The following is a 27,673-nucleotide window of genomic DNA, read 5'->3' as shown; positions in this document are numbered from 1 at the left end:
AAAATGGCCATTTGTGTACCAAAGCAGTTCTAGCTAGAGAAAGAAGAAGGTGATACATTTGACTAGTGCATGTGGTAGTTCTGTTGTGATGAGGGGATGCTAGGGTAAAAGGCAAGTGGACGATGTCCATTATAGATAATAAGGGCCATAGCCCCAGGTACAGAAGTTGTCCTTCAACTGTCCTTCAACTGTCTTTGGTGGTTTTGAGTCTTAATATACTTGACCTATATACGTTTTATATATATTTGTGTGTCCATGAAAGCCAATGAGAGAGAGTCCAGAGGTAATCACATTCACAGATGGGCTGCCTTTTTCATCTCATACTGAGTTCTTTGCTGGCATTCCTGCTCTAACTCCGCCCATGCTACCCCTTTCACCTGTCCATCAAGATGGAGGCTACAAGGTAAGCTCCACAAAGAAGCCATGATATCAATAGCATGTTATAACAAAGAGAGAATATTTTAGTGAGGATTTAAGTTTGAAAAAAGTGTATAATTGCAGAAGAATTATAATAATTTAGCTGAATACCTGTGCGTGTGTGTGTGTGTGTGTGTGTGTATGTGTGTGTGTGTGTGTGTGTGTGTGTGTGTGTGTGTGTGTTCTTCTGCTTCAGGCTGCAAAAGACAAAAGACATGGGTAAGGAAAGCACACAAGAATCCACCAGTAATGAACCTCAGTCATTCCACAGATTATTTAATTTGAAATTATCCATGGACTCTCCTTCTCTATGTCTTCTGTTTGTGGATGTTGAAATAGCAGTAATCCTGAGGCATTGCTGCATTTTTCAGTTCTTTACCTTGCATTTTTAAGCAAACAAAGCCACATTCTACTCACATTTATAGCTTTGTTTGGTTAAAACCAAGAGAAGATGCAGCGTATGCCTGTGACACCTTCGCAGGACAGACACAGAGGAGTGGAGCCAGTGGCAGAGTGAGTTCAGAGGGCAGATCCGGGCTCTGCGTCACTGGCTGAAGACCATGGAGATGCGGCTGCCCCTGGAGCCTGCAGTGAGTTCCTCTGCTCCTTCTGTTTGCTAGGGATGCTTCCTCTAACATCACAATGAGGGAATTGGGCAAAGTCACTGTTCATATTGTAGACAAACCTAGATAGTTCCATTTTGTTTTTTTACACCTTTAAACAATAATACATTTCACATCACAGAAATCACAATGTATATAGCAATATAAATATTTTATTTGGATTGTAAAAATATTACATAATGTCCTCACCAGCTGGGCTTTGATGACAGTTAAGAAATCAGAACATTATGAAAGCAGGACAATATTATTATATTATTTTATTTAAGTTTATTTAAAATTAAGAATTGAATTTTAAAGTTATGAATACTGACAAAATATGCACAATGTGACAAGGGACATGAACTGCAATGGTTTACTGCAAAAGATCACTTTTTAAGTTGTGTTTAAGCTAAATCTCAGAAAATCTCAGTGATGAGAATATAGTCATCCTTTTCGACAGAACACCATGAGCTTCCTCTACACTGACTCTGGACATCTTACCAGTAACTACAGCTTACACATCAGAAAGAAAAATAAGTTAAAAGAAGAAGAAACACTCTACACAATGCCAGTCATTAGTCTTGTCTCTATTATGTGACACATTACCCTCATGACACAATGTTAGGCATTCCAGTGAAATGTGGTATGGAAAGGGTATTCTTAACCATGAATGTGTTTACCTGTGTGTTTATGTGTGTGTGCGTGTGTGAAAGAGAGAGAGAGAAAGAGAGAGAGAGGGAGATGCTTCTTCAACATCAGTAAACCCTGACATTACAATCTGGGAGGCCTGGCAGCTCGGACGGCGAGTGAGAGGTGCAGTGAGAACAGGCCAGACCCAGTCAGACCTAGGCAGGCTCTTTTGTGAGGGCGTGGACGGGGGTGGGGGGTGTTGGGGGGGCAGTGCTGCACTGGAGGCCTCTTCACACATGACCGAGCACACAGAAAGCACATTAGACTCGGATGGGAGGATGAGGAACAAGAGAAAAACAGGATCTTACAGAGGGAATCCTCTGATCCGCCTACAACAGAGCTGGCTCTAACACCCCTGTCATCTGTCTTATCTGATAACCTGCTGATGATTAAATATCAGCTGTCTTCATTTCATGGACTTTGACATAGACAGTATTAGAATTATACCATGGTGGGTAATGGCAATTGTGTGTTATTGGTTGGAATCTGTTCATGCTCACTCACTTATGGAATATCAGACAGAAATATATGGGATGGCTGAGTATTTCCAATATAATACCAGCATGCATCTGTCCTAATATCTCATTATTAAAATAGACTTCTATTTACTGTTAAGCTGAAGGATATAAACATCTTGATTGTGGAATGAAGCTAGTCTGTCCACTTCATGAACAGTATTTTTCCACTTGAATAAATATTGTTTGTTTTTCAAATGCCTTTAATCCTCTGCATCCTATTGATGTCATGCTAATAGCTCACATTTGTCCCTACATTAACAGTCAGAAGGGACAGGCAGGTAGGGACCCCCCCACCTCCGCACATGTCCTCCAACCATACCACATAACTGCCGCACACCTCTTGGAAATGCAAAGACCTGTCCCTCAGGGAAAAAGTTATAATGTTCATTTTGGATGCTGTCATTGGTCAATATCTTTCAATTTTCCCAAGATTAATGTTACATTGCTTAAATCTAGATAACAGTCTTACGTCATGATAGTAATACATCATGGTAGGAAGCACTAGAACGTCCAAGGAACTGTTGTATTAAATCAAACCTTCCACCATCCTCCAGAATTGCAATGGTTTAAAAAATTACAAGGACTATTTTTTTACATTCTCTAGGGTCATTTGTATGTTCCATAAAGCCCCTCTGTTCACTGCAAGATAGCTCCAGTCTGATTCCCAGCGCAAGGGCCTCTTCCCTTTTTGACTTCCCGCTGATTTTGAATAGTTAAAGGCCTTGTGTCTTAAAGGTCCTTCTTTTCTCTGTGCTCTGTAAAGCAAAGTCTGAATCTCAAATAAGCACTGCACACACAGGCAGGCTCAGCACACTGAAGGAGAGGGTCTGCTCCTCTCCCTGGCACACAGCCTTTGTGGCAGTGAGCAAACATCAACGTCCCAGGGCCTTTTGCTTTGTTGTGAGTTTAGGATGGGACAGCACGATTTACTATATGCTCCAATTAATGGGGGTTCAGCATGTAAAGTCACTGTAATGCCCAGACCTTTTATAATACAACCAACAGGCATAATTAGTGTCTGGCAGACCAGGCCCCCATCGTAGAGTTCTAATCTGCCTGCTCTCCTGCGCAATTAGACATCACGCAGCATCTTTATCGCCCTCCCTGCACGCAGATTCGGAAATAATAATAATAAGAATTGTTCTCCTTGAGAATTCTGTGCCAACACCCTGAAACTGGTGAACAGATGAATCAGAAGGCATCTGACGTTGTTCCCTCTTTAGTTCCCACTCGGTGAGTCAGCTTCCAGTATCTGAGACAACCCAGCAGGGAATCCCATCAGTCCTATTCATGTACAAGCACACACACAAGCATGCACGCACACATGCATGAACACACACATATAACACACTCTCTCTCCCTCTCACTCTCTTCTGGGAAGTGAACTCTTAGGTGATAAATTACTGTGTTTGCGAATGCCGCTTTGCTTTTGACCCCCTCGGAAGAGATCCTTTTTAACATATTCATTTATCACTTAGCAAAAGCCTCATGTGAGAGTCACAGAAAGAGCATGTCTGCTCAAGTGCTAATTATGGTGTATTGGAGGACCCTTTGAGATCTTATTGAATTTAGAGGAAGGGGGGAGACAGTGAGATGGTGGGGGAGGGGAACGCAGCAGCAGAATTAATCCACTTTGGTGTTCTCAGGTCTTTAGACACATGGGGGCTCTGATTGAATCTGGCATCATCTGCTAACCATTTGGCATCTCATGGATTCACCCCTTCGTTCTGTCTTGTAAACATACAAAGCCCATTCTTTCCTCAAGTAAACAGGGAGCAACACAGCCCAAAATCTGCTGGGTGGGAGGTGTACAGGCTTACTCTGATCAGGCAATCTCCTCATTACTATGATGATGCGCCTGTTCTTTGTCCTTTATCCTGTTATGCCAGTAATATAAGACATGGTATGTCATATACCATGCCTGACATATCTGGGGCATGTCAAGTAAAAGCAGGCAGGGTTTGGGGAGCAGACTGGAAGTATTGATGGGTGGTAAAAGCCTTGGTCTGATACAGTGGAGGGAGAGAAAGACTTTGTAAGGGGGAACAATTCAATTAGCTCCATCAGGAGATGGCTGTGTGGGGAGCAGGGATCAGGTGTCTCCCAGACTGCAGCTTTTGTCAGCCTAGACCCCTGATACAGAGGACACTCACAGACCCAAATAGTGAGCTCAAATCATGGCAATCTGATGCCCTCCATAGGCCTGTGGTCAGTGATGTCAATATTATATGGCCTACACTTAAGCTCGCCTTAAAAAATCGTTAGATAACAAAATGCATGTGAGTTGAAAGTATAGAGTTCACCTCTTAGCTAAGGCCAGTTTTGGGAATATATGTTTACATTTTTATTTCATTTTGGCATTGTAGCAAAGGATATGGTGAAGTCAGTGTGTGAAAGCATCTATCCAAGAAACCATGAGTCAGTCCGCTTTGTCAAAGCACATCAAGAAAACACCAAACAAAAATATGGCAAAGGTTAAAAAAAAAAAACCCTATTTATTCTATGAAAAAGGCAAATGTTTATAGTTCACTGTCCAAATACTTCTGAAGGGAAGGAATCCTGCAAGAACCTAACATCCTAACATGACTCGTTTCTGAATCCGAGTGCAGCGAGGTTAAATTACTTCATGGGTTCTTACCACTGAAGTCGCTTTCCCAGGACAGTCTTGTTGAGTAGGCTTTATCACTCTTCCTTTTTGCTCACTGCCTCCTTTTGTCTGTTTTATGTCCTCGGCGGTTTGTTCGGGGTCTGGAGGGGGAAAGGGCTGAGGTTAATAATTTAAGTGCTTAGTGTAGAGTCCCTTCATGCACAGCTGTCTTCGGAATCAGAATGACAGAGTGTTGTGAAGTGGGCATGTGTACCCTGTTTCCGTTCTGCGAGCTTTCATCTCAGCCTGCCTCATCTCCCAGTTTTTTTTGTCCTCCCCTGTGCCGGGAGGGTTTCCTTTCAGGAGTGGTCCGTTTAGATGAAGCGTATGCCCTACTGTGGTGCTAAAGATTACTCCAGTTTTTCAAGTTTGAGGACGTCTTCACAAGCTCTCTTGTTCCCACACTCTCACTGTTCTGAGATGAAAGTTCCCCCCATCAGGTGTCACAGGGCCCTCTCCTAAAGGGTCACACCTGCTTCTTTGCACTGTGAGGATAAAGGCAGGAAATGCAATATGGAACAGTGACTTCACACCTATTGAAGAAATCTCTCAGTGTCATAACACAAGGTGACAACAGCTTCAAACAGCTGCGAATTTCCCAAGAACTGGGGGAAAAAAATTGATCTTCAAAATGTATTCGGTGGATTTTTCTTCACCATTTGAATTTGCTTGACTTAGTAATTAAATTACAAGGGCGCTTAACCATTAGCCCCATCTGCCCATGTGAGCGAGCAGCGCTGCAGATAATTACTGGAGTGCAGGTGTTATAGGGATGAGAGGAATCATGACAAGGAGAAGATGAGTGTGTGTGCCACACCTGTGTTCTTGCCCTCAAGGGTTACAGTGCACCTGCTTATACACCTGTCCACTCCCAACTCCTTCTCTCACTCTCTTTTTTCTTTTTCCCTCCCATTCTCTCTCTCTCTCTCTCTCTCTCTCTCTCTCTCTCTCTCTCTCTCTCTCTCTCTCTCTCTCTCTCTCTCTCTCTCTCTCTCTCTCTCTCTCTCTATTTACCCACAGGGTAAAAGGTTGTTTGAGATTTGACACCTTGCTAGACTACTGATTAGAGTCCCTGCTCCCCGTGGACCAATGGAGAGCACAAAGACCTTATTAAAGGCCACATTGTGTTTTGCAGTGAAGGACTATATTCAAGGAAGGAAATTATTACCTGCTTGTATTAGTCCTTTTTTTTCCTCCAAGAGAGATTCTGTGAGATTTTGAGTGGATATTCTTCACTGAACATGATGGACGCAGACGTTTAGAAATCTCAGAAAGGTCTTATTTCTATTTTCTTTTCAGCCTTTTGTTTGTTTTTGGCTATTTGCAGACCATAAGTGAGTCGAAAAGTAATCAGAGATGTTTTACAGTAATTAGGCCTTTTTGGAAGCCTTAGTGAGGGCTGGAACACAGGCTTTGAATAGAGGTGGGGGTTGTGTGTAGGGCTGGGTGGGTGGGGGTCCCTTCCATTGTAGCCTGCCCTGCTCAGCCCGCCACTCGCTGTATGAGAGAGCGAGACAGAATGGGAGTGGGCAGGAGAGGGGCTGTCGGCAGCTGTCACTTAACATGTGAATGTTTGGGGCAGCCTGGGGTCTCTTTAGAACCCCCCCATCACCACCACCCACCCACTCCCCACCCCGTTCTCCCCACAAGCGGCATGGAGTTCGTGAGCCAAAGGAGGATCTGGGGGAGGGGCTAATGGGAGGAGGAAAAGAAGAGCGGGAGGTGAGGGATTGCTGCGCTGCCCAACTGTTTGGCACAAGTGGAACGCCCAAAGCCCGAAAGCTCACACCACAGGCCACCAGCATGGGAACCGGCCCGACCTCTACCGGGACATGCATACGGGATCCTTGAGATACCCCGGACCTGGAACAGTGGAACACAGAGGAACTACTGGACTCCAGTGGCCGCACATCCCATCAGTAGCCTCAAAAAGAAAGGAATTCCTCTATTGGAGAGGGTGCAACAAAGAGGAGAGAGAGAGACAGAGAGGGAGAGAGAGGGAGAGAGAGAGGGAGAGAGAGAGGGAGAGAGAGAGGGAGCTGCCAATGGGAGGGGGCGGTTGGAACCGGAGAGGGACATTGTTTCTCTGTGGCTGTGGGCAACGGACAAGCATGGGTTATCTAGCCTAGTCTACGCATTTTCAAATGTGTGCATTTAAAAGTGAATTTGCAAGCAAGAGAGTGCACACAGGTGCACGCTGTATCTGTCTACGTGAATGAATCTGAGCAGTGAAAAAGGACACTTCGCACAGGATGCTGAAAGGCTGCAAGATTTTTGTTCTCCAGTTTGTATGATGTCGGAGAAGCCAGTGGAGTTTTATCCCTAGGTGTTTGTCGTCCTCTGTGCTCAGGGGTAAGTACGCATCACTGTGTCCTCAACGGTCAAAAACCAGATCTTTCCGCCTGGGGTGGCCTCTTTCAAACTTTCCCACCAGGCTGACTCTGTAGGAAGAGGTGCGTTGTAGCTCTGACGCTATGTGGACCGCTTTCATTTGACTGAAGGGGATTTTGATATGAATTCATTATGAGCAGGAGCAGCTTGAAGGAATTTGATTTTCATTAGTTTTCTTTCTGAAGTGCACGTCTTTGTGCTTACCTTTTTGCCATTTATTCTGTGTACAGTCCTACTGATAAAATATAATTCACAAAATCCATCAACTCAATTATATTTTTTTCTGGAGGAAACAGATTGCAAAAAGCTTTCCGTTTTACGTTTTTTCCTTATCTTCACACAGTTTAATAACAGATACCAAGGCAAAGTTAGAAATTATAACTTAACGTTATAAATTAATTAATTAAGATTAATAAGGAATTATTATATTCTTGTTGGTTCATTATGTTTATCTGCTGAGTGTCAGTCTTTGTGAAAGATGTGTGTCTGAGCACTTCTACTTCTGCCATGAGATTTTATGTGTCTCCTGGGTGATCTTAGCTTTTCTTATTAATTAGAGAACCCACTATCTTGATTACATGAAGTCACCCAGACTGAGGAATATGGTTTGATATATATATATATATATATATATATATATATATATATATATATATATATATATATATATATATATATATATGTCATCAAATCCATAAAAAGAAATATCCCACAAGTGCAAGTGCCTCGTGACCCATAATATTAACATCTACCTCCTTCTGTCTGCCATTCTGAGGTCAGATTAGGGTTGGGTATTGTCACGGTAGCACCTGGTAATACCTCAACTGATTCACATTTTGCTTTGGTGCTCAGTGAAACATAAAGTACACAGTTTACCTGTTTCAGTTTGGTTGATGTTGGTTTGGGTTAGGAAAACAAGATTCAATTAACTTTTTATTTATTGAATCACAAAATGTAATACTATGTTATCCAGCCTCTTGAGACCTTACTGCAAAATGCTATAGATTTTCAATGAGAGGAGGCCTCTGTCATTAAGGTAATTTGATTCAATGAGATTCTGACATGCTATATAAATCAATACTCAGAATGAAGGTCTCAAACTGGAGACCATTTCAAATCAAAGATGGTTTGGGTCTTTCCCAATAATGCCTGTAGTTGTAGTGTGTGTGTGTGTGTGTGTGTGTGTGTGTGTGTGTGTGTGTGTGTGTGTGTGTGTGTGTGTGTGTGTGTGTGTGTGTGTGTGTGTGTGTGTGTGTGTGTGTGTGTGTGTGTGTGTGTGTGTTTTGGTTATTTGCTTTGGTTGTTTTTGTTACTGGTGGTACAACAGGAGTAGTTTAAAAACTTTAGGTACTGAGTGATGGTACTTAAAAAACAACTTAAACCTCTCTGTGGAAACAACTACTGTGTTTAGCATTTCAAGACATCTACTATTTTAAAAACATCAGAGAAAATTTGACATTGTCAACAAGTCGGTCAAAACAATTTGCTCCAGTAAGCTGCAGGTTAAATGACTCTGGAGATGTGGGGCTGTTGCAGATCTGGTTCAGCTACCATAGATGCTTTTCTGTACAGTGATGAGCTGATATTAGGCCTGCTGCTCCAATGATCCAAAAATACTGACTTCAGGAATGGGTCCAGTTTCCTCAGTGTGTCTCACGCTGCTCAGCATTGACGTTCACTGACCCACAATGCCCTGGTCTGACCCAGGTAACCACTAGCAGTTAGCATTCATTCAACTCATCTTAATTAACATTGAAGTTCTGTTGTAACTATTCACAGGCTAACCTTGGTCAGCAGTTGCAGGCAGCTGCATGTTAGAATAGTAACAAAAGCTACGTTTGTCTTGGTATGTCACTGTTGATTCAAATAATTTTGTACAATCTAACAACATGAACAATTTTAACTGAGCGACACTGCCAGAAATGGGTTCTGAGGCAGAAAAAAGAAAAGATAGAAAAGAAAATAATTTGCTACGTACATTGTTTCAGTTTAACTGGCCGCTGTGGGTTAATCAGAACAGTTCGTATTAGGCCTTAAGGTCATGGCTTTGTTTTCGTACTGTCTGTGCTGCTCTGCTGGTGTACCGTTCCTGGCCCACCTCCGAGTGTCCCGCTCCCCTCCTTCAGGAGGAGAATAGAAACAGGACCCCTGCCTTTTGGAACAAGGAAATGAAATGGCATTTTTATGCCTGTCATATTAGATCAGGAGTTAAATGGTTTCCCAGGGTCACCCTGGTGCCAGCCCTGGCAGGAAACACCAGTTCTGCCTGCCAGTGTCCTGGGGGGAGATTCCCCTCATATACAGGCCTGTCACTTGCATTTCTATGCCCCAAAGTTGCAAAGCAGCGTTCTTGTCTTAGGGCACAAACAATAAGAATCAACCGCCACTTTATTTTGGAGATGGTGTGGGCCAGGACAGAGGCTTGGTTTGTGCTGTCCCGGGTTTGTATGGTACCAGGCAAATAATGATCCTGCTCTTTATTTGTGGATGTGTAAAAGAAACGTCACCATGTTATGGGAAAGAGTGATGTTTAATTGAGATTTGCAATGTGCAGTCTGTGTTAGAGCTAACTGTTTGATCCCTGAGATTACAGCGTGCCGGCAAAGAGACATAAAGGATTGTAAATAAGGATAGAAGTTGCAAGTGCACTCACATTCAGCCCCCTTGTGTTTTAGGCAGCTGAGACGACTCCTGCATGCATGGCCCAGGGGCCTTCTCTTACCTCACACCTTACCTGCCCACGGGCTGAAGGATCATGGGTAACCTCATAAGCAGACCTAGTTGCTTGGGTCAGAAGTCCAAGCACGTGAGGTCAAACGAGGACTTCCTCAAAGAATGCTACCAAAGGCAGAAAGAATGGCCTGTCACAGAACTTCCAAAGGAAGACAGGAAGAAAGAAGTTGACAAGGTTCCTCCACAAGTTTCTACACCAGACAATAAGAGGAGCTCTCCTGCACCTACCGTCACCAGCACCAGCACCTTGGATAATGCCTGGAGAAGCACACCTTCTCCAGCCAAAACCCCATACAATGGTTCTTTGCCCAGGAGGACTAATGTTCCAGAGCACAGGCAGTCCCCCCTGGGACAGTGTGGAACGGCAGAGAGGAGAGCCGTCTTGCAGAGGCGAGACTCTGGAAGCCCGTGGCCGTGGCAAACTCTGAGTTCTCGAGAAGTCACAGAGGTCACTGAAGTGACAGAGACTGTTGTGACAGAGATTGTGGAGGTGACAGAGTATCCATCAGGGCAGAAGGGTGGTGATCCCATTATCACCAGGACTGTTAGGGTTCTCACTGGAGCTGCAGAACAATTAGCAGAGGTTGTTATCTTTCAAAGCAACAAACATTTAAACTGAACCAAGTATCTAGGTTTAGCATTAATTATGTAACATTAAATCATAATAATATTGTCCTACTGCCATACTGCCAGCAGCATTTACCCAGCCTTCATTTGGAAATATGTCAGACATGCCAATATTTGAGGATTGCTTACTATTATTTCATGGATAAGGTATGACATTAGTACAAAGCAGCTGGAAGAATCGGCTCACGTGACTAAAGATCTTACAAATAAATAAAATAACAACAAAGAAGGACAGTTCATATTAACTAAAATGAAACAAAGTGTGAAATGTTTTCGTTAGCTTTAAATTTAAGAAAGCAGTTGATTCTCTCTCTCTCTCTTTTCTCTCTCTCTCTCTCTCTCTCTCTCTCTCTCTCTCTCTGTATATATATATATATATATATATATATATATATAAACTTTAAAATAAACTTTCGATTTTTTTATTCACAGTTACAATGTGATGGCCAATCCAGTTCAGATCAGGACTCGAGTCTGGACAGATGGAAGGTGTTTAAAATTGGTTTACAATTTACACTGGACATTTAAAAAAAAAATGTTTGATGCTTTCACTACTAAGCGATAGATAATAATATCCTCTATTAAAATATTTTCTTTATTCAAGGGTGCCAGGAATGCCTTAGCTTTGAAAGATGCATTTGAGGATCCTGAGACATTCCAGCAAAACTTGCAAACATTATTGACATGGGTTTGTGAGATTGAAGACCTCACAGCAAACCAAAAGCCGCCATCTTCCGAATTTAAAGTTGTGAAAGCTCAGCTTCAAGAGCAGAAGGTATGCCTGAAATACTTAAACTATAAAAAATCACCACCACCACCACAAACAAAAAATAGAGAAAGGACAGAGTGATTTTTATGAACCTTTCTACTTGTAGAAATGTGTAGATATATGTGAATGAACCATGAATTTTAGGGCACCCTCCATTCCAAAACTGCATTTGTATTGAGAAGCAAATTACAAAGTTCATGCTCACAATGGCCTCCTGAATGCTTTTGTGTACAGTTCCTGAGGGGAAGTTATTCACTGTTCAGCCTGAACTCTGTGCCTTTGTTAGCATAGTGAGTGAGGTGAAACATGCCTGGATAACCACAACTGAAGCCTTGTCACATGAGACAGACCTTTGACTTTAGCACAAAGTGTCCAAATCACATTTTGGAGCATGCAGAACCTCCAACATATAAGCCATGAGCATTTTCATTCATCATCCTCTCCAAAGTATTCAAAGTTGCTAACTATTTACTTTTAAGTGTGAAATGCATTTAATTCTAGTGAAATAAAAAATAAGTTTCATAATTTTATTGTTGATTTTATAGGTACTGCATGCTGAATAACCCAGTGATTATTTTTCATATACAGTTTAGGGCCCTTTAACACAGAGAGTGTCAGTGTCTTGCTGTAAGCACTGAGGTCTAATTTCATCTAACAGCTTCTGCAGCGTCTTCTAGAGGACAGGAGACGTAGCATGGAGACCATGATGCAGGATGGGCCGTGTTTTTTAGAACGACTTCAAGGAGAAGACAGGGAAAGAGCCGAACGGCAGCTCTCCCATCTCAGAATCAGATGGGAGGCTCTGCTGCTGGGAGCTGACAGGAGGTTAGACATGATGTCCTCAGAGCTCCTGGATTCTTTTGAATAATGCGATGTGGTTAGGCCCCCAAGAGTGTACGTGATTGAACATGGATTATTTTAACAGGCGAGAGAGCTTGGAGCTGGTTCTGCCCAGGGCTCAGCTCTTCCAGGACAGCATGGAGAGTCTCCAGCAGTGGCTCATATCTGTGGAGCAGGATCTAGCCGAGCTACGCTCTGCAGAGAGAGCAATGCTTCAATTACAGGAAGCCACTGATCAGGCCAAGGTGACCTGGACCGCCCAAGACAGGCTATGAATCATCTACTACATCATCCCTCTTGTCAGTAGCTCAGTTTTTTGTTTCCTGTTGATTTCTAGGCAGTCATGGAAGAAATAAAAGCAAAAAACACTGACTTGGGAAATCTTCAGCAGTACAGCCGTGATCTTATGGAGAAAGTCTCAGGTATCGTTGCTGTTGGTGTGCAGCGGTTTAGATTAAGCTGGGAGAGACGGTGCATCACTCTAACGCATGTTTTTCCACAGAGGAGGAGGCTCAGTTGGTGCAGGAGAGGTCAGACAGTCTGCGCATTCGTTACTCCGTGCTTTGTCTAGGCAGTGCTGATGCACTGCAGAGACTGGAGCAGGCCCTGGAGGCCGCCAGCCGATGCTCCTCCAGCCAGGAGGACCTGCACCTGTGGCTGGGCCGCATCGAAAGGGAGCTGCTGGGCCCAGCTCAGTCCGGGGATGCAGTGCTGTGTACCGCCGAGAGACAGAGGGTAGGAGGGGGCGAGGCGAAAACATGTGGGGCCACTTGTATGTTGTGCTCTGCCTAGGACAGGAACAGCCAAGATTTCTGTTGTAGAGGTTTTTATGGATATGTTTCATTGCATTGAGGGTTGTATTGTAAAGTCACCTCCATTGTATGTTTTATTCATTTTAGCTGGAACAGGCAGTTGAGAAGGAGCTGGAGTGGTTTAGAGTTACATCTCTGGGATTAGAACATCTCAAAGCAATTCAACTGGACACAGAGATCATTGCCAGCCAGTTGTATGAGCAGAAAGTAAGTTTCTTCTCTTCTCCCTTAAAATATTATTTTTTGCTAAAAAAGTGAAGCGTCCACCTTTGTTGTATCATGAAGTCATTTTATCAGACAACAGGATCTTTCTAAAAGAAATACGATTCAATGCAATAATACATTAATGCAATTTTGTTTTTCATCAGATACTTGCAGTTGAAATTCTACAGCACAGGTTTAACATAGAGAAGATGGTGAAGATATCTGAGCTTTTACAGACGTACAGTGAGCTTGGAGAAATGGGAGTTCTTCAGGTACCGTTCTCGTGCCTTTAGCCTCTAACACGACGTGTCTTGCTGTTATTCACCGAGTTTGGCAAAAGAAAACGTTCATGTGTGTGCGATGCTTCTTTGTTGCAGACGAGTCTAGGTGTCTTGCAGGAGCAGTGTCAGGTGACTACTGGCACAAACTCCCATGTGGTGCTACAGCTGGAACATGCCCAGTCACTCCTGTCCCAGTTCTCAGAGGGATATTCTGAGGTGTTACCATGGTTACAGGAAACCAAAGCCCTCATTGGCCAGCTTGCGCTGAACACCATCAGTTACGAGGCTTTCAAAGAACAACAGGAGCTCTTACAGGTACTGTGAATCTGGCCTCTCCCTCCCCCGTGCCTTTGTGACAGCCAGGCCTTTGTTTACGAGCTCTCTGTCAGTTTACGGACAGGTCACGCCTTTGTTTAGAATCCCTCTTTCACTATAGGAGTAGGTCATCCTCTGAGATTACATTTGAGCACATCACGCCAATTGTCTTTGCCATAAAAAAGATTATTTGCATTGCTACAAATGATCGCGATTTGAATACAACAGTATTCAGTGTCTTCAGTCTGTGTCATTTAAGAAGCTATTTGTGACCAGGCTGTTTCACTTTAACTAAAACAAGCGACATCAAAGTGTTAAATATTTTAAATTCATTTTAATTATAAGAAAGCAGTTGATTTTCTCTCTCTCTCTCTCTCTCTCTCTCTCTCTCTCTCTCTCTCTCTCTCTCTCTCTCTCTCTCTCTCTCTCTCTCTCTCCCCCCTCTAGGACCTGAGAGAGTCCATAGCTGAGCACAAGCCCCTGATAGCACGACTGGGAGCCTTAGCCAAGCGCCTGTCGGACCTGAGCCCAGACCAGGCCCAGCAGTACTGCCAGAGAGCTGCCGAGGCAGAGGAGCAGCACCAGGCCGTGCGGGACAGAGTCCGAGAGGCGGCAGGAGTCCTGGAGGAGTCTCTACCCCGCTACACCCAGGTCATTCACACAACACCAGCGCTTATGCACCATTATACACACATCCACATGGATATTTGCGGTCCTATGTGGTTCTGTATGTAAGAATCTTTGGTGGACGATGTTAGCTAGTATAGTATTGTATAAGTGTATTATATATACTTATAAATGTATAGGTACATAATGATATATCTATATCTGTCCACCTGTCCCCCTGCAGCTGAATGAGAGGATGACCTTGATAGAGGACAGCCTGGCGCGTCTGCACAGCCACATGCAAACGGAGGTGGTTCTGCAGGGCCTGACCCCGCGTATCCAGGAGCAGCTGCATGACAACAGGCACAGCCTGGCTGAGCTGTCCAAGCTGGACGTGAGCCTGAACACCGTCCGCTCGCAGGCAGAGGAGCTGCTGGACTCCACCCACGCAGCAGGACGCTGCTCCATTGACACGGGTAGGCGGGGAATAAAGAATAACACATCTGGCTGTTTATAAGATTGTAGAAGCATTTTATTGTTATCCTATTGCATTATTTAATATTAGCAGTGGCATTTATAATTATGAAATTCCTAATTATGTGATGCAAATGAAAACAAATATGGATCTAGTATTTATTCTATGAGGTTCTGTACGGTCCTGGGTTTGATCCCGGCTTCCCCTGCAGCCGTCCAGGCACGGGTAGGCAGCCTGACAGCTCGGTGGGATGAGGCCCACGCGCAGGCCCAGAAGAGGGAGACGTGGCTACTCCACCTGCTGGATCTGGCCACAAGGTTCTGGAGCGATGTCAGCGACATGGTGGCTGGGCTGAACGATGCTCAGCAGGCTGTTCTGGACCTCAACTCAAGCAGATCAGACTCGGAGACCATCCGTCAGAGTCTGGACACCATGCAGGTAATGTGTCACGCGGGGGGGGGGGGGGGGGGGGGGGGGGCAGAGGATATAAGCAGAGAACTTCATCCATCTCAAAGCTTTATTCCCTTCTCCACCAGTCTCAGTGGGCTGTATTAATGAGATTAATAATAAAGGATTAAAAGAGGTAAAGAGGTCCTGGATTACTACAAGTTTTTTTTTTTTATGAAAAACTGTATGAGCGAGTTTGTCACTGCAAAATATAGTAAGTTGCATTAGCTAAATGCGTCCTGAGTGCATGTAGGCCCTGGTCCTCCCACACTCTCCTGCTCTGCCCCCTCAGACTGTCAGAGCAGACATCGATGGACTGCAGGGCGAACTGGACACGCTCGGAGTTCTGGGAATGGAACTGATGTCAGCTTGTGGAGACACAGACAAGCCAGAGGTCACAAAAAGCTTGGATGAAGTGAGTGTTTTACACCAGGATAACACCAAATCCTGGGACATACTCACCGTTTACAACGTTTACATCATTGAACACTGTTGTTGTTGTTTTCTCAGCTATACTGCACATGGAACAATCTCAGTAAGATATGGACGGAGTGTCACAGTAAGCAGGAGGAGAACCTGCGCTTGGCCCTGCTCTATCAGGACACCATGCAGGTGAGTGACCAGTCAGGAACACAGAAAATCAGTTCCCAGCTTGTGGTCAGAAAGTCAGTTAAAAAAACATCTACTGCTAAATTTTTATGTAAGCATATACTTAGTTGACACTGTACACTGTACATTGTGTTCAGACAAACAAGGCTCTTTCTGAAAATAATATAATAAATCCTGTGAATATTGTGTTCTACTCCACTAGGGGCCTGTAAAATACATGTAATATGGCCATATGTGTAATATGTGCATGTAAATATCTTGCTGCCGTGTGGTTAACAGGTTTCTATTCAACGAGCTGTGTACTGCCAGCTCAGAACAATAATTAGGCTGATGTTTTATGTGAGAAAAAAACAAAACACAAGGAAATTATGTGTACAAAACATAGTGACAAACACTCATATTTTTACAGAACTCATATATTTATATAACTCATATATTTATATATATCATATAATTATAAAACATATTTTCAGTTTATAACCATATAGAGATAAGGAGAAGGAATCCACATCAGTTCAGTCAGTATGCACAGGTGAATTGATAATTGGGAACCAAAGTATAGTCACTCATTTTTTTTAATTGAAGTTGTTTAGGAAGTGATAGAAGTCAGACCTGAAGCACAGAACGGTACATTTTCCTGGTCACTGAAAGTTTTTAGGTCTTTTGCAAGTGCTGATAGCTCTTATGTTGTTTTTGTAGGGACTGTTTGAATGGCTGAAGTCTGCAGAGCTGAAATCCACAGAAGAATTCTTAGTGGGATCTGACCTGGGATCAGTCAAAGAGCAGCTGTGTGACTTGAAGGTCAGTTTAACTGAACTGAGGACAGCATGTGGAATCAACTCGAAAAGCTCTTGAGTGGTTGTGCTTTTTGTAACATCACGCTGATTACTTTTCCTCTCCACTCAGGAGTTCAAGCGTGAGCTGTACCAGAAAAAGATCGAGATCGAGAGTCTGAACCACCGCTTTGTGTGTCGTCTCTCTCCGGGCTCGGAGCGGCCTGGATCCGTCTCACCGCTGTGTGATTTCCGTCAGCGCTGGGACAGCTTGGAGTCTGAGACCGTCAGCAGACAGGTATGAGTCCCCATACACCTAATGTCCCCCTGACACAGGCACTACTCCAACATATACGAAGGTAAAGCTTTTGTGAGGAGCTTTGCTTCATGGTGGAACTGGTGTGTGTTTGAGCAGCATCAGCTGGAGTGTGCACTGCTGGGTCTGGGCCAGTTCCAGAACAATCTTGATGAGCTGCACGCCTGGCTCTCCCACACGGCCGACCTTCTGCAGGCATCTCCACCAGTCAGCATTGACCTTCAGACGTGCGAGATAGAGCTGGCCAAGCACAAGGTACACTAACAGCCTTATGGAACGTTATTAGGTATTGTACAGAATCTTCCACATTATGTTGTAATGGTCATTATACTCTTAATAACAATTAGAGAATATTCATAGAATTATTGAATTATAGATTTATTATGCAATAATTATAGAATAATAAACACTCTTGCATGCCATTCAATATGACAAAACGCCAGTGACAGAGTTATATGCATTTCACCCTGTGTATTTACAGTTAATATAATTACAAGCAAGTCAGCACGTACACTTGCAGTCTAAGTACATGTATGTCCATTGAAGTGGCAGTGCTCGAAGAGGACTTCAATGCACTTAAATTTTGTGTATAATGAACTTAAATTATGACGTCCCATGAGCAAAGTTAAATGCTCCTGTTGAATCATGGGATTGGACAGTGTGCTGCAATCGCATACTTCAAAATGACTCCTTCAATAAGCCATCTGAGTACTTTTCGCTGACTGTTTAATGCATACTATGTATGTGGACGTACTACACTTTATCGCATACTGCTTTGGCATACTGCATAAAAGGGAAGTACGGCATTTCAGAAGGAGCCTAATGTGGAGTGTCTCCATGGCTGTGTTCGAAATAGCCTACTACATACTACTAGCGTACTGATCGAGCCCCAAATCAGTATGCCATATGCAGTATGTGACCAAAATGAAAATTTCCAGTACGCGAAACATACCCGGATGACCTACTACTTCCGCAAAATATTCCAGTATGTGAACAGAGCTATCTTCGTGGTGTACTGCATCCCATCATGCAACGCTACGTTCACGTGACCCCGTAGTATGCTTTGCTTTTGTCGCATACTGGAAACTGTACTGCATACTACTACGAGGACCAGTATGCAGTATCCAGTATATACTGAGTCCAGTATGCAGTATCCAGTATGTAGTCTATTTCGAACAGAGCACATAAGTGTCTTCCTGCTCTTATTCTATGCTGTATTTAAAAAGTTTCAAGCTCGTGTCTGCCTCTAGTGGGCAAAATCAATAACTACAATATGGAAAGTAATATACTCTATACCAGGGTTACTCAAATAGAAATGATTAGTGGCCACTTTTTTTTTCAATGACTGAAAGGGGCATTTACAGGGGGGTGCTATTTGAGTATGGGGGCTCTATACCCAAGTAGTGAGGACAGCACAAAAAATGTTTCAGTAACTTTTCATTATAGCTTCCAATGTGTAGACTTCACACTAAAATTCACACTGGAGAGAAGACCAACATTGTCCGCTGATTGGTTGATTGACACAGCGTTCTGAACGTGTGCAGGTGCTGCGTAATGACGTCATGTCCCACGTGCACACGGTGGATTCGCTGAACCGGGCTGGCAGGGTGCTGCTGGAGACAGGGGGAGGTGACAGTCCTCACGGGCTGCAGCCACGTCTGGAGCAGCTCAACGAGCGCTGGGAGTTTGTGCGCTGTGAGACGGAGCGGAGACAGCTCGAGCTGGAGAACAACCTGAGTCAGGTGAACAGAAGCCCCCAGCACTCCTGTCCTACAGCCCACGTTCTCCACACGTTCCCATCTCTGTTCTGCCCCTTTAGGTCATGACCTTAACTTCATTTATCTAATGTCCGTTAAGAACTTACGCACCCTTTTTTTTTCGTATGAGCATACTGAGTTGTGGTGGATCTCATAATCTTCAGATGTCAAGAGCAACTTTTTTACCCATAGGTTCAGGATGTAACCATGGAGATCCAGGATCTTCTGCAGTGGCTGGAGCACACAGACCTGAGGCTTTCCTCCAGTAAGACCATGTGGGGCATGCCTGACTCCACCAGTGAGAGGCTCAACGCCCATCTGGTAATTCTGCAGCTCATGAGCATTGTCCACAAATTCAGATCACCATAAAAACATAACAGTGAATAATTTTTACGCTGAAATGTTTCTGTACCGGATGCTTCACTGCTGCGTTGCACTTGCCTGTGTGTGAATGTTGCAGGAGTTGTGTAATGAGATGGACTCCAAGCTGCACGCGTACACCGATGTGCGTAATGCTGTTCGCAGGATGATGGAGGGGAACACCGCCCAGGGCTCCAACACTGAACACAGCTTGTGCATTCTGGAGCAGAAGTGGAGCTCCGTGTACACAAAAATGCAAGATCGCAAGGTGATCAGACAAGACAGGCCTTCCTCTCAGCACACACGCAAACTGCTTGGATTTGCCTTGCAGTTATGGAGAGTTTCTGAAGAGATTTTTGAATGCAATCAATAAAAGAGACTGGAAAGATAATTGATGTAGATAATTGATAATTGATAATTGTGGTACTGAGACACAGAGCTGCTCTAGATTAAATTAACTACAGTGGGTTGCAAAAGTATTCATACCCCTTGAACTTTTCCATATTTTGTCACATTACAACCACAAACATAAATATATTTCACTGGAATTTAATGTGAAAGACCAACACAAAGTGGTATACAATTGTGAAGTGGAAGGAAAATTATACATGAATCAAAATATTTTTTACAAATAAAAAACTAATAAGTGCGACGTGCAAAAGTATTCAGCCCCATTTTCCCTGAGTGCAACCAATTGCATTCAGAAGTTGCCTGATGACTGCTAATGACTCAAAAGGGTCCACCTGTGTGTAATCTAATCTCAGTACAAATACAGCTGCTCTGTGACGGCCTCAGATGTTGGTTAAGAGAATATTGGGGAGCAAACAGCATCATGAAGTCCAAAGAACACACCAGACAGGTTAGGAATATGGTTTTGGTGAAGTTTAAAGCAGGCTTAGGTTATAAAAAGATTTCCCAAGCTTTGAACATCTCACGGAGCACTGTTCAATCCATCATCCGGAAATGGAAAGAGTATGGCACCACAGTAAACCTGCCAAGACAAGGCCGTCCACCTAAACTTACAGGCCGAACGAGGAGATCACTGATCAGAGAGGCAGCCAAGAGGCCCATGGTGACTCTGGATGAAATGCAGAGAGCCACAGCTCAGGTGGGGAAACTGTCCACAGGACAACAATTAGTCGTGCACTACACAAATGTGGTCTTTATGGAAGAGTGGCAAGGAGAAAGCCATTGTTAAAAGAAAACCATAAGAAGTCCCGGTTGCAGTTTGCCAGAAGCCATGTTGAGGACACAGCAAACATGTGGAAGAAGGTGCTTTGGTCAGACGAGACCAAAATTGAACTTTTTGGCCACAATGCAAAACGCTATGTGTGGCGGAGAAATAACACTGCACATCACTCCGCATACACCATTCCCACTGTCAAATATGGTGGTGGCAGCATCATGCTCTGGGGGTGCTTCTCTTCAGCAGGGACCGGGAAGTTGGTCAAAGTTGATGGGAAGATGGATGGAGCCAAATACAGGGCAATCTTGGAAGAAAACCTGTTGGAGTCAGCAAAAGATTTGAGACTGGGGCAGAGGTTCACCTTCCAGCAGGACAACAACCCTAAACATAAAGCCAGAGCTACAATGGAGTGGTTTAAAAAAAAGAATATTCATGTGTTAGAATGGCCCAGTCAAAGTCCAGACCTAAACCCAATTGAGAATTTGTGGCAAGATCTCAAAACTGCTGTTCACAAACGCTCTCCATCCAATCTGACTGAGCTTGAGCTGTTTTGCAAGGAGGAATGGGCAAGAATTTCAGTCACTAGATGTGCAAAGCTGGTGGAGACATACCCTAAAAGACTTGCAGCTGTAATTGCATCAAAAGGTGGCTCCACAAAGTATTGACTCAGGGGGGCTGAATAATTTTGCACATCGCACTTTTCTTTTTTTTATTTGTAAAAAAAATGTTGATTCATGTATAATTTTCCTTCCACTTCACAATTGTATACCACTTTGTGTTGGTCTTTCACATTAAATTCCAGTGAAATATATTTGTTTGTGGTTGTAATGTGACAAAATATGGAAAAGTTCAAGGGGTATGAATACTTTTGCAACCCACTGTATGTTACCTGCTGCACAGACTTTAATTTCCTTACTGTGTCCTTACTTCTTTGGCCCTATTCACCAGGCTAAGTTGACAGAAGGACTTGGTTTGGCTAAGGAGTTCAACAGTAGCGTTCAAGATCTGCTGACCAAAATGGCAAAATGTGAAGAGGCCATCAGTTCCCTCGATACCCCGAGCTTCATCCTTGACACCATCAGCACCCAGCTTCAGGAACACAGGGTGTGTGTGTGTGTGTGTGTGTGTGTGTGTGTGTGTGTGTGTGTGTGTGTGTGTGTGTGTGTGTGTGTAGGACTACTTGGTCTTTTTCGGCATACTTTGATTTCCTTTGAGCAAGTCCGTTGCACTATATGCCATTTTGACAGATGCTGGTGACGGAGGTCCAGTCATATGGGGAGAAGAAGGCCTTTGTGGAGAACGCTGCCTCCCAGCTCTCCGAGCTGAGCAGGAAGGAGGACTGTGACATGGTGCAGAACCTTGTCATAACTGTGCAAGACCGCTACAGGAAGCTCTTCCAGCGGGCCACAGAGAGGGGCAAGACCCTGGAGGATGTAAAGAAACAGGTTAAACAGGTGGGCCAACTCCTCACATGACCTATACATAATGGTGCCATACATTGAAAAAGGCCTGTGGCAGGTTTTGAGTGGTTCTTTCCCTCCATGCAGTTCAGTGAATCATGGCATCTCTTAACGGACTGGATGACTGAGGTGGAGCAGACACTGGACACACATAAAGAGATCGCTGTGTCACACGAAGAGATCAAACAGCAGCTCACTGAGCAGAAGGTAGCTTTACCATACAGGCAGCATAATATGAATTATAGATATAATGCCGGTAAATGATTTTTAACTGTTCCAAACAACAAAATTATCAAATGAAATATTCAGGAGTTGATCAGTGTTTAAAGGATGAAACATGTTGATGTTCTCACAGGAATTCCACAAACTCTTCCGCTCAAAGAGGCCCATGTATGAGGCCTGTTTGAAAAGTGGTCGCTCCCTCTTAGAAAAAACTCAGAATCCCATGGACACTCAGCATCTTGACAACATGGTGTCTGAACTTAGAGACTCATGGGACACCATCAGCGGGAAGTCTATGGAGCGGTAAGTCTTATTACCAATCACTGAATAGGGTTGTGGGTTCATTTTCCTTTGTGCCTCTCCTTACACTTTAAAATGGCTTTAATATCGTGTTCTAACTGATGTCTTCCTTAGGCAACACAAACTGGAGGAGGCCCTGCTGTTTTCAGGCAGGTTCACTGATGCGCTGCAAGCACTGAACGACTGGCTGTACCGGGCAGAACCACACCTCGCAGAAGATGTGCCCGTTGGTGGAGAGAAGGAGCTGCTCAGGAATTTGATTGACAAACACAAGGTCTGAATTTGAAGATCCACCCAAGCCAGGAAAGTTCCTGAAAGCTTTTTTCACCTTGCTGCTAATTCACGCTGGGTTTTGCCTGTTGCGGTCGTCCGTACAGGTGTTCCAGAAGGAGCTCGGTAAACGAGCCGGCTGCATCCGCACGTTGAAACGCTCCGTCAGGGACCTGACCCGTGGCAGCACCGCCGATGGCCACTGGCTGCAGGAGCAGATGGAGGAACTGGAGGAGCGCTGGGAGAACGTGTGCAAGCTCTCCGTGTCCAGACAGGCCAGACTGGAGGCAGCGCTGCAGCAGGTACCACCAGTCTCACCAGTCTCACTTCTTACTGGAAAAATAATGTGAGTGAAATCTCTGCATCGGGTATCATAACGTACGATTGACGTGTATGATATTTTAAGCGGTATTCAATGATCGATGTGATCGGCTACCTGCGTTTCCCTCAGGCAGAGGAGTTTGATGGAATGGTTCACTCATTCCTGGATCATCTTGCGGATGTTGAGAGGACTCTGAAATATGGAACTCTGCCGGAGGAAGAGGAGCAACTTCTGGCAGTCCGAACACAGCACCAGGTATCGTGGTGCTTCAGGTCAATGTTTTTAAGGCCTGTCAGCAGGGTGACAACAGTAAGGCTCATGTAATCTCTCTTTTTAAACAGGAATCGATGAAGTCTTTGAGTAGTCGACAGGAAATGCTTGAACGCATACAGTCACTGGGGGAAGAGATTCTCAACTCCTGCCACCCTGATTCTGTTATCACCATAAAGTCTTGGATCAGTGTCACCAAAACTCGCTATGAGGAGGTGAGTAAATGAAAGTGTATTACATATAAAATCATCACATTTCTGTGTTTAAATACCTGTGTGTGTGTGTGTGTGTGTGTGTGTGTGTGTGTGTGTGTGTGTGTGTGTGTGTGTGTGTGTGTGTGTGTGTGTGCGTGTGTGTGTGTAGGTTCAGGTATGGGCGCAGCAGCAAGCCGAGCGTATCCAGACCTCACTCTCTGCTCTGGAAGCTGAGCGGGAGGAGCTGCAGTGCCTCCTGGACTGGATCTCCTCCGCTGAGGAGTCTCTGAATCTGAGGGAGCAGGAACCCCTGCCTGACAACGTGGAGCAGATATCAGAGCTCATCGTCCAGCACATGGTACTACTGCTGACTGAATCAACATCTACCCACCCACATGTTCCTGGTCCCTCTGTAGCCCTGAGAATGTAATATGTGATGCCATTTTTGTAGATTTTCATGGATGAGCTGAAAAGAAAAACGCCAGAGATTGAAAGTGCCACAAAATCCTGCAAACACAAGCTGACCCCTAAGCCGCACGTTTCTCCTAGCCACAAGACACCAACCAGTAAGCCCAGAGCATCAAACCATGCCACCTTCACAAAAGTGGGTCTACCTGGCAGGTCACGTGGTGCGTGTGTGTGTGTGTGTGTGTGTGTGTGTGTGTGTGTGTGTGTGTGTGTGTGTGTGTGTGTGTGTGTGTGTGTGTGTGTGTGTGTAGGGAGGAGAGGGATGCTGAAGCCCCAGGCCCCAGTTCCACTGCCCCTGGACAAGCTGGACCCTCACACCCCTCAGCTGAGTCAGCTGATCAGCCAGTGGCAGAAACTCTGGCTCCTGGCCCACAGCAGACAGAGCAGACTGGAGGAGCAGCAGCAGAGGCTCAGAGAGGTCATTACAGTCACTGTGCCTGTGCTACAGTATAATGATAATAGGCACAGAGGCTCAGAGAGGTCGTTACAGTCACTGTGCCTGTGCTACAGTATAATGATAATAGGCACAGAGGCTCAGAGAGGTCGTTACAGTCACTGTGCCTGTGCTACAGTATAATGATAATAGGCACAGAGGCTCAGAGAGGTCGTTACAGTCACTGTGCCTGTGCTACAGTATAATGATAATAGGCACAGAGGCTCAGAGAGGTCGTTACAGTCACTGTGCCTGTGCTACAGTATAATAATAGGCACAGAGACTCAGAGAGGTCGTTACAGTCACTGTGCCTGTGCTACAGTATAATGATAATAGGCACAGAGGCTCAGAGAGGTCGTTACAGTCACTGTGCCTGTGCTACAATATAATGATAATAGGCACAGAGGCTCAGAGAGGTCATTACAGTCACTCTGCCTGTTAGAATGATGACAACAGGGACACTTTTACTGTCAGTGTCTTTACCCTAATATATGAACGCCTATGTGACTGCTGGGTTTTTTATTCCAGTTGGAGGAGTTTGCCAACTTCGACTTCAACATCTGGCGTAAGAGGTACATGCAATGGATAAGCCACCTCAAATCTCGGATTTTAGACGTTTTTCGAAGTATTGATCGAGATCAGGATGGTCGGATCTCTCAGAAGGAGTTCGTCGACAACGTTTTGGCTTCCAGTGAGCTCCTTACACAAATGTTTCCGTGTAATTATATTTGGTTAATATTTAGCCTGACATGTCTCTTTTTGCCTTTGCTTATGGGCAGAATTCCCAACAAATTCTGTGGAAATGACAGCTGTTGCAAACATCTTCGATGTAAATGGCGACGGGTTCATTGACTACTATGAATTTGTGAGTGCTCTTCATCCAAGTCGAGATCCCTACAGAAGAGCAATAGATGTAGACCAAATCAACGAGGAGGTACATATTACATATGAATATAAATTTTTAATTTTCTGATACTGTTCTTTGCCTTTGCATCCAGAAAAGTGTATGTTTGTCATATACTTTAATATCTAATTCATATATTAATTAAATTAATAATTCTGTATATAATTACAAACTGACAATATCTTAGGTGAGCCGTCAAGTTTCCCAGTGCAACTGCCCAAAGAGGTTTCAGGTGGAGCAGATAAGCGCTAACCGTTACAGAGTAAGAACAAATGAAGCATCAGGATAATCACGGTATAATGAACCCTGGCTTGGTGTGAATTGAATTCCCCGTATTTTCGCAGTTTGGAGACTCTCAGCAGTTACGAATGGTGCGTATCTTGCGGAGTACACTCATGGTGCGAGTGGGCGGGGGATGGACAGCCCTGGATGAATTTCTGGTCAAGAACGACCCATGCAGAGGTATGTACAACAACATTTATACAAGGCAAAAAAACATGCTATCGTGCAATTTTCCAGAAACATCTAGCATTGTTTCTCACACAGTGAAAGGTCGAACCAACCTGAAGATAAAGGAGAAGTATCTCTTGCCGGAGTCACTGGATGCGGCTGGCCGCAGGGGGAGCACTAGAGCTCTGGCAGTGAGCAGGTCCAGCTCCAGTCTGAGCTTATACAGCAGCGCATCTGCCCCCAGCAGCCCCTTAACACGCAAGGTCGGTCTCACTATTGTTTTAGCAGCAGCAGGGTAGCAATGTGCAAGCAGCCAGAGGTGACAGTAGACTCCCAGCTGTAATAGCCAAACCAATAGCTGTAACTTTTGAATTGGCTAAATGAAATGCCCCTGCGCCTCTTTGTTTGTGTTAGCTGTTGTTTCTGCTTTCGCTGGTGCAGGCACTATTACGCAGGAGTTTCTCTGGGGACCGGTGCATTCGACCCAGGAGTTCTATAGCTGCATTAGGGACGGAGCCGTTCTCTGCGGATGGGGATGATAACTCTCCCTCACCCACAGGTTTGTGATCTTGGATAATCAAAATATCACCAAACAGAACCTGTGGAGATTTTCTTTGCAAATATATATTATGGTTCCAGGGTATAATGTAGGCCTACAGTGAGAGTGCTTTCTAATGTTTTTACTACTCAGGTTTTATTCCAAAACCTTTTGTTCCACAGTTCCAGCCATTATGAGCAATGTCTATAATGTCTTATTTGTTATTATCTCTACACCTCAGATGTAGCTGAAAGGCCTCCCACATGACCCTCCCCTCAGCTCCTACAGTTTGAAAGCAACAGAACTCAGAACTCTGGATCTCAACTGCACAGAGATGAAGAAAGAGGAAAAGCTGGCCTCAGTGGTCACAAGCCCCGGAGAAGACTGCTCCTCAGACTTATCACACACCCCGGAGAAGACTGCTCACCAGACTTATCACACACCCTGGAGAAGACTGCTCCCCAGACTTATCACACACCCTGGAGAAGACTGCTCACCAGACTTATCACACACCCTGGAAAAGACTGCTCACCAGACTTATCACACACCCTGGAGAAGACTGCTCCCCAGACTTATCACACACCCTGGAGAAGACTGCTCCCCAGACTTATCACACACCCTGGAGAAGACTGCTCACCAGACTTATCACACACCCTGGAGAAGACTGCTCCTCAGACTTATCACACACCCTGGAGAAGACTGCTCCTCAGACTCATCACACACCCTGGAGAAGACTGCTCCTCAGACTCATCACACACCCTGGAGAAGACTGCTCCTCAGACTCATCACACACCCTGGAGAAGACTGCTCCTCAGACTCATCACACACCCTGGAGAAGACTGCTCCTCAGACTCATCACACACCCTGGAGAAGACTGCTCCTCAGACTCATCACACACCCTGGAGAAGACTGCTCCTCAGACTCATCACACACCCTGGAGAAGACTGCTCCTCAGACTCATCACACACCCTGGAGAAGACTGCTCCTCAGACTCATCACACACCCTGGAGAAGACTGCTCCCCAGACTTATCACACACCCTGGAGAAGACTGCTCCTCAGACTTATCACACACCCCGGAGAAGACTGCTCCTCAGACTTATCACACATATCCTGACTGCTCTGCTTCGTGCTGTTCCACCATCTGTGTGGTTGGTGTGGAGGCATGTAGTGAGGTGTAGTAAGAATTCTATCCACGTAAGTTGAAAGTAATGCAACAATATATCCTGTCATGAAAAACATTGAATTTTAAGCTTTTTTAAAATGTATTTATTTGTTTTTGCTAATTGAACTCAGTATTGCCTACTCTGTCTGTTATGAGAGATTTGAAGTGCTGGACTTTTTTGCATGAATGTTAGATGCATGGTTACCTCTGACCTCCAAAATACATGAGATTATGTAGCTTATTGTCTCCCTGTCTGTTCTGATGTCATACCTTGCTTCATGAGCCAGGTATGAGGCTTAAAATA

General features: G+C 44.5%; 1 protein-coding gene across 1 annotated transcript; it reads left to right on the top strand.

Moving 5' to 3' along the window:
• The first annotated feature begins 275 nt into the window (after positions 1-275).
• macf1b (microtubule actin crosslinking factor 1b) lies at positions 276-26,584 on the top strand. The gene is made up of 41 exons (XM_076971623.1): positions 276-403; positions 614-636; positions 899-1,007; positions 11,058-11,114; positions 11,230-11,400; positions 12,053-12,219; positions 12,320-12,479; positions 12,572-12,656; positions 12,737-12,969; positions 13,134-13,253; positions 13,415-13,522; positions 13,628-13,846; positions 14,294-14,497; positions 14,697-14,928; positions 15,139-15,365; positions 15,667-15,789; positions 15,885-15,986; positions 16,683-16,784; positions 16,890-17,054; positions 17,172-17,327; positions 18,617-18,814; positions 19,022-19,150; positions 19,290-19,457; positions 21,324-21,479; positions 21,623-21,829; positions 21,923-22,042; positions 22,191-22,360; positions 22,472-22,631; positions 22,735-22,929; positions 23,079-23,204; positions 23,291-23,434; positions 23,583-23,771; positions 23,865-23,979; positions 24,133-24,299; positions 24,843-25,005; positions 25,094-25,248; positions 25,406-25,480; positions 25,563-25,680; positions 25,765-25,931; positions 26,110-26,227; positions 26,448-26,584. Exons 1-41 carry the CDS (start codon positions 362-364, stop codon positions 26,471-26,473), a joined length of 5,871 nt encoding a protein of 1,956 aa, XP_076827738.1. The 5' UTR covers positions 276-361; the 3' UTR covers positions 26,474-26,584.
• Positions 26,585-27,673: the final 1,089 nt, after the last annotated feature.

The sequence above is a fragment of the Brachyhypopomus gauderio genome, chromosome 13 (assembly GCF_052324685.1).
Source record: "Brachyhypopomus gauderio isolate BG-103 chromosome 13, BGAUD_0.2, whole genome shotgun sequence".
NCBI classification, from domain to species: Eukaryota; Metazoa; Chordata; class Actinopteri; order Gymnotiformes; family Hypopomidae; genus Brachyhypopomus; species Brachyhypopomus gauderio.
This window is presented reverse-complemented; position numbering and strand designations above follow the sequence as displayed.

Excerpts from the sequence above, each read along its gene's own strand:
- macf1b (XM_076971623.1), top strand. The coding sequence starts at position 362 with ATGCTACCCCTTTCACCTGTCCATCAAGATGGAGGCTACAAG. Across the intron at positions 11,401-12,052 it reads CTCAGCTTCAAGAGCAGAAG|CTTCTGCAGCGTCTTCTAGA; the intron begins GTATGCCTGAAA and ends TTCATCTAACAG. Across the intron at positions 15,790-15,884 it reads TCACAAAAAGCTTGGATGAA|CTATACTGCACATGGAACAA; the intron begins GTGAGTGTTTTA and ends TTGTTTTCTCAG.